The sequence below is a fragment of the Urtica dioica genome, chromosome 7 (assembly GCF_054948205.1).
Source record: "Urtica dioica subsp. dioica isolate 48M chromosome 7, U.dioica_male_clone48M_v1_H2, whole genome shotgun sequence".
NCBI classification, from domain to species: Eukaryota; Viridiplantae; Streptophyta; class Magnoliopsida; order Rosales; family Urticaceae; genus Urtica; species Urtica dioica.
Genome location: NC_142762.1, coordinates 18,280,587 through 18,287,761, shown reverse-complemented (window position 1 = coordinate 18,287,761; position 7,175 = coordinate 18,280,587). Strand labels below are relative to the sequence as shown.

Here is a 7,175-nt window from a genome sequence, read left to right as displayed (position 1 = left end):
GGTTAGGGTTGCGAATCATTTCGATTCCTGAGAAGTCCAACTGAATTCCATGTGGGAGATTTCTTCTCGGCCTGCTAGACCCTGAAGTGCTCAGATTGGATTCCGCCGACATGAGACCTACCACACCAAAACAGGATTCCAATGCCTTGTGCCTGGAGGAAAGTGCCGACACTTCTCGCATCACGTTCTAGTACGATCGATCTTGAGTTGCGACTATCTCAATGAGGGACTCCAGCAATGATTTCAAAACTTCTTTTTTTCCTCTTCAGCAGTAGTTATTGTTTGAGAAGGTTAGATACAAACACATTAAATCACATTCACCAATATGACAAAAATAAGAGAAAAAGACAACCATGAATTGACTTCCAAGAATTATTCATAAAAATTTCAGGTTTTATCTTTCCAATTTGATTATTTGAAGCTTTAATTTTTTTGGGTTATTGTACTTTCATTTTTTCTTTCTGTGTTGATTTGCGTTTTAGAACATAAAATAATCATGTATTGTTGGAAATTTACTTCGAGTTATGAAAAAAAATCTTAATATATTAGTGTTTTTGTGTATGTTTTTTAAAGCATATTTTCCATATTTCGCTTAAGACCACGATATATGTTGAGCTGACCCTGTCGCCTGCACAAGCATGAGAATTCCATAACATTATGATCATGGACGCTGTTCACTCCGAGTCTAAAATGACGAGCATCGAGATTTTTCGGGACGATATTCGAGATCTTTTTATCTTAAATGTATTTCTTCATTATTCTCGATCCCGCAAACCATTAATACAGCCAAAAATCATATTGCCAATCTTGTATTTTTTTATGCTTACTCAGTAAAATGTTATAAAATGCATTTATTTAAGAGAAAATGGCGGCATAAATACCCGATGTTTGCGGGTTGTTGCACTTATATACTTATTGTCTAAAAGTCGCGGGATAAATACTTAATGTTGACTTTTTGTATCTTCGTCACTACCAAACTGTTAACTTTGGATGTCAATTCCACATGTCAAAATCTGGTAATTTAGATAATTAAAAAATAAATAACTAATCTATATTATTATTTTAATATATAAAAAAATAAAAAAAAATCCATTCTCTCTCTACACACACAAACTGATTAATTTTTTACTCAAACGAAAGACATTACTAAATATTTTAGAATTAATCTAATTTTCTTTAAAATACATTATTTTCAAAAAATTTCTATTGGTCCATGAGCAGTGACGGATCCAGAGATTTGGGCACAAATTTAAGTCAATATATGTATAGTTAATTACAAAATTTGAAAAATTTAAAATTGTGTTAAAGATATTTGACAGTCAATTAATGCTAATCATTCCGAACTAAAAACCAAAATAATATTTTAAAAGAAAACTTTATTTTAGTAATGTCTTTCGCTTGAGTAAAAAATTAATCTGTTTGTGTGTTATGAGAATAGATTTTTTGAATTTTTTAATATATTGAAATAATAATATAGATTAATTATTTTTTTTTAATTATCAAAATTACCAAATTTTTACATGTGGCATTGACATCCAAAGTTAACGGCTTGGTAGTGACGGAGATACAAAAAGTCAACATTAAGTATTTATCTCGCGACTTTTAGACAATAGGTATAAAGTGCAACAACCCGCAAACATCAGGTATTTATGCCGCCATTTTCTCTTTATTTAATAAAAATAAAATAAAAAATATTAATTCTGAATGATTTTTCATTTTATTTACACTCACTTTCGGTATCTTAGTCAGATTTATCAATCTTTATTTGCTGTTTTTTAATTCGAACTTTATAAAACTACTTGATGAGCAAAAAAAAAACATGACATTATAACTGGGGTGGCAATTTGGGCCGTACACGAGACACGACACGGTTACGACACGGTGTAAATGGGTTTGGATCGACCTAAAATGGATCTGGGTCCATCCGTGTCGAACACGATTAAATGGATCTGATTAATTTGTTATTTAATTTGATTTAGAGGATTTCAATATTTTGAAGTAAACATGTCTAAGGGCCTAAACCGATTCGCGTGTTTAAATGGGTTTAGTGGTCTAAATGGGTCTGTGGGTCTAAATGGGTTCGTGGGTTACATGGTCCATTGAGACACGACTAATAAATTGGTCTTAGTGGGTTGGGTCTGGGTTTGACAAAAAAATAGTGGGTCGTGTTTGAGTTTTGCTCTTAGACACGATTAATAAATGGGTCGGATCTGGGTCTGTCAAAAAATACATGAAAACGAATAAAACACGGCACGAACACGACACGTTACCCGAATTGCCATCCCTAATTTATAAGTTTTCAATATTAAGGTACACATGACAGCCCTTAAAAAAAATGTCTGGGAACATTTTTTTTTTAATAAAATGTATGGGTTGTTTGGTAGTTAACTCAAAAAGTTTTTGTTTTCTATTTTCTAATTTTTGTAGTTGTACTGAAAAATTATTTTGCAGTTGTTTTCAAAAAACTGTTTGGTACAGTTTTCATTTTTGTTTTTGAGAAATTGAAAAAACTGAAAAAAGTGTTTGGTAAAGTTTTCATTTTTTTTTTGAAAAAATGTAAAGAGAAGATGAGGAGAAGGAGGAGAGAAGAGAAGAAATTTTTTTTCCAAAAACACCTTTTATTTGTTTTCAATTTTCTTTTATCTTTTACAAAACAACTTCAAAATTTTTTAAACAAATTTTCCAAACACAATGTTCACTTTTTATTTCTTATTTTTTTAACTCAAAAACATTGATTACCAAACATAGCCTATATTTCGCATATATTTCCCTTCACCGAAGAAAGTCCAAAAGACATCTCTGTTTGTCCTCACACTTCAATCTTCATACACTCTTCACCGATGGCTTCCTCCAAAGCTAACATCCAAGGAGAAGAACAGGTTTCTCATTAATTTATTTATTTATTTCTGTCTCTCTCCGTTTCTTACCTACTTGTAGTTCTCGATCAGCGAAGTTCACAGAGTAGGTAATTGGAGTTATATTGAGATATTTATTGCTTCGTGAACAACGTCTTGTAGGTTTTGGTGGAGAAAACTATGTCCACGAGGACTCTTATATTCAACAGGCCTCGTCAATTGAATGCCTTGTCTTACGAAATGGTTGGATATATATATATATATATATATGTGTGTGTGTGTGTGTGGGCGCGCATATATTTATATAATTCCATTTACACTTTCAATTATGTACTTTCTTTCGGTTCCCTTCAATGTTTGTTTTTGCATAGATTTCTAGAATGTTAGAGCTTTTGAGTGCCTACGAGGACGATTCAAGCGTCAAATTGTTGATTGTCAAGGTAGTCCCTTTTCCTTTTTACATGTGGTTTTTAGAATGCTGTAAATAATATTGTATGAGAGAACCGCTTTCTTAGGGTAAAGGGAGAGCATTTTGTGCCGGCGGCGATGTCGCTGCTGTGGTTCGCGATATTAATGAAGGTAATATATAATAGATTTGTGGTCTGAACTATGATTTTTCCAGTTTCAGTTCTTCTAGTTTCATCCATGTCTCAAAAGGAAGATGCCCAGTTTTATTGAAACTGTTCTGATCTTGGGTTGTTTTAATTTGCATACCTTATAGGTAATTGGAAATTGGGTGCAGAGTTTTTCCGGAAAGAGTTTACCTTAAATTATTTGATAGCAACATACAGAAAACCGCAGGTGAGGATCTTAAACTTTATTGTGATAGTTTAGCAAACTCTTATGTTAACCTTCTTTTTTTCTTTTTTGAGATATACGTGGTTTACATAGCTTATGTAGGACTTAGATGCATGTATTTATTCTTACTCGCAACATGTTTTAATACTTAAAGGTGTCGATTCTTAATGGAATTGTCATGGGTGGTGGCGCTGGTGCTTCAATACACGGTAGATTCCGAGTTGCCACAGAAAATTCGGTATGTTTAATTAATCTCACAAGTATTTGGTTTTCTTCTTCTTCTTTTTTATTTTTTTTAAATTTTTTTATTTTATATTAAAAAAAAAACTTACAGAAGGAAAAGGGAAGGAGTAAATCTCAAGCTCAACTCACTTGAATTTGTTTTGCAAAATGAAATCTGGATGCAGTACCACGATGGAACACCAAATTCAACTTTGTAAACAAAAATTCTCTGAATAACGTAGAAGGTATTGTTGACTCACAATCACATACTGGAAATTTGTATGCTTGTTTTAGGTATTTGCTATGCCAGAAACAGCGTTGGGACTCTTTCCAGATGTGGGTGCATCTTTTTACTTGTCAAGACTTCCTGGATTTTTTGGTAGAGTAATTTTTTTCCCCTTGGTTTTGAATTCTGCAAATACTTAACAATTAGTTTTCTCCCTCTTTATTTAGTGTGTTAAAATCAACCGTGGTTGAGAAATAGGGTACGACTACAGTTACAATGAGACCATGGGGATATGTGAATATTTTATTTCGTGGAAATAGTGATCTTTGGGGTTTGGGAGTAATTATTCATCTAAATGTTTGGCAGGAGAATATGTTGGTCTTACGGGTTCACGACTCGATGGTGCTGAGATGCTTGCTTCTGGTCTTGCTACTCACTTTGTCCCCTCATCAGTATGTACATATCTCCTTTTTTGTTTATATACATTTAGCACTGTGTGAATTCTCAAACAAAGCTGTTCTCAATGGGAATGCATTTTCTGATTGCAAGGTTTTATACATGTTCTCTTTAGTTCTTTATAGGATCTGCATTGTGAACAATGTGATTAAAATTGATGACAGCAGCGTTTGGCTCAAAACGTGAAGTAAATAACATTAGCTGCGTAAAAAAATTGATCAAAAAATTGAGCAGAATGACAAAGAAATCATGTATGAAATGAGTAATCCCGGTGTTACGAATTATTAACTTTTAGAGGTTGTATGCTAGTTATGATACATTAGTTACGAATCATGTATGAAATTGATCAAAAAATTGAGCAGAATGACAAAAAATTGAGCAGAATGACAAAGGCTGATATAACATGAAACTAATTGTCGCTTAGTTTGCTGGTAGACTAGTACGTTTTCAGCTTCCTGAGGTGGTAAGTTTTACAGTTAGTATGCTAGTTAATCGTTGAACTAATTCTGAATCCTCGATCGCTGACTCGTTAAATGTCTAAGAAAAAAAATTATATTCTCCTCTGGTAATACTTTGTTCACGAGTATTTGCTCTCATGTTTTAAAAGTATTTCCACCCATAGTTGTCTTGAAACTTTGATTGTCTGTTTGAAGAGCATTTTCTGAGTCATTTATTGTTTGACAGAGGCTATCCTTATTAGAAGAAGACCTATGGAATGCGGATTCAAGTGACGCAGACCACATTTCAGCAATTATCAAAAAGCACTCTCAGCAGCCTCACATGAAGGAGAATAGTGCTTATTTTCGGTTAGTGTTTTTCTTAATTGTACGTTAAAAAAAGGCTTCCATCGAACCATTCAATTACCCAAAACCTGACCGAGCTTAATCTTAAAGGGGCTGGTATTTGGTAGCTAGCCTTTGCGATCAGCTGATATATTTTTTTAATCCTTGTTTCCGATTGTGTCTTGGGACAGGCTTAATGTTATAGATAAATGCTTCTCGCGAAGAACAATAGAAGAAATTTTAGCTGCCCTTGTAAGCCATTATATATTTTCCAGCTCTATAAGTTTATTGTTTTATTTAATTTCTAGTCATACTAACTTCGACAATAGAGGATTGTGGAACTAAATATCTTAGTGTTGCTGATTACGTTCTTCTTTTTTGTACCAAAGGAAATGGAGATCTTTCATAAGCCAGATCCATGGATCACTGCAACGATTCATACACTGAAAAAAGCATCTCCGATGAGCTTGAAAATATCGCTGAGATCAGTACGACTCTATATGCGTTACTTTGCCATTTTGCGTAAAAACTCTCTTTTTAACAGCACAATTTCTCAGAGCGGCTCGAAATCCTTAAATATTACCACAGTGGACTATGGATTCCAGTCCAGTTGACTTCTTTTTCTTTCTTGAATTTTGTAGTGCATACTCGTTAGGGCGATATAGGAGACTTACAGAACTGAAAATTAATTCAGAAATAAAGCGTTTTTGGCATCGGTTGGTTCTTGTAGCCCTTGTTTAAATTCTGTGCCCTTACTTTCAGATTAGAGAAGGCAGGCTTCAGGGTGTAGGTCACTGTCTTGTCCGCGAGTATAGAATGGTTTCTCATGTCTTGCGAGGACAAGTTAGCAGAGATTTCGCGGAGGTTCTCCTTTTTCTTCTGTCAGTTATTTCAAGTATTCATTATAATTACTCCTTTCTATTTTGAAGGGTAATAACTCTTTTTTCCCCCTAAATATCTAATTCAGGGTTGCAGAGCTTTATTGTTGGACAAAGATAAGAACCCCAAGGTTGTTGAGCTCTTAACTCTTTACTTTCAACAAATAGTCATTTATACTAATCCTAATCCTTACTTTTTATTTTTATTTTATTTTGTGATCTGGGTTTTCAGTGGAACCCTTCAAAACTTGAGCTCATCAGTGACTACATGGTTGACCAATACTTCTCAAAGGTCGACGACAAAGATTGGGAAGATTTGAAGCTTCCTGCGATATCCAATCTGCCCGTATATGCGATTTCCAAGCTCTAGGGAAATTCGGATTCAGGTTTGGTGAAGCAATGAAACCAACACAAAAAATACCACCATAATGTAGACATAGCCATCCTCAGAAATAAACCGCTGGCGAAGGTCACACTGGTCAAGTTAGAATAAAATTTATTGTGATATGTTGAATTGATGTACTCGAATAAAGTTGCGTTTGGTAAATAAATGGATGGTTAGAAATTGAAGTTATGCCATTCTGTAGTTTGTATTTGACCAGTGGATTTCATCAATTTTGCTTCGGCGCAGGACAATAAAATATAGTTTCTAAGATTCGTTTCCTCATTGATTAACTGTAATGCATTAATATCACTCACAACCCCTACGCCATCATTACTTTCAATATATACCTTATGAATATGCATGGTAATTAGGATTTAAAAAAATCAACCAACAATCTTTAAAAAAAAAAACAGCCAACAATATTAAAAAAAAAAATCAACCAATAATCTTACAAAAAATAAAACAATTATAGCAAGATTACATGATATTCTTTACACAATTATTATAATTATATAATAGAGTAAAATAATAGTGGTGAATTTAATTAGCTAATAAGGATTTTTTTTTATTTTA

At 33.4% G+C, this 7,175-nt stretch overlaps 1 protein-coding gene across 1 annotated transcript; it reads left to right on the top strand.

Moving 5' to 3' along the window:
• Positions 1-2,754: 2,754 nt before the first annotated feature.
• CHY1 (beta-hydroxyisobutyryl-CoA hydrolase 1) lies at positions 2,755-6,815 on the top strand. Its single transcript, XM_089620667.1, has 14 exons — positions 2,755-2,879; positions 3,018-3,098; positions 3,227-3,295; positions 3,371-3,434; positions 3,577-3,656; positions 3,808-3,891; positions 4,170-4,254; positions 4,468-4,553; positions 5,242-5,363; positions 5,531-5,591; positions 5,729-5,827; positions 6,102-6,203; positions 6,307-6,348; positions 6,450-6,815. The coding sequence occupies exons 1-14, from the start codon at positions 2,841-2,843 to the stop codon at positions 6,585-6,587; spliced, it is 1,152 nt and encodes a 383-aa protein (XP_089476793.1). The 5' UTR covers positions 2,755-2,840; the 3' UTR covers positions 6,588-6,815.
• Positions 6,816-7,175: the final 360 nt, after the last annotated feature.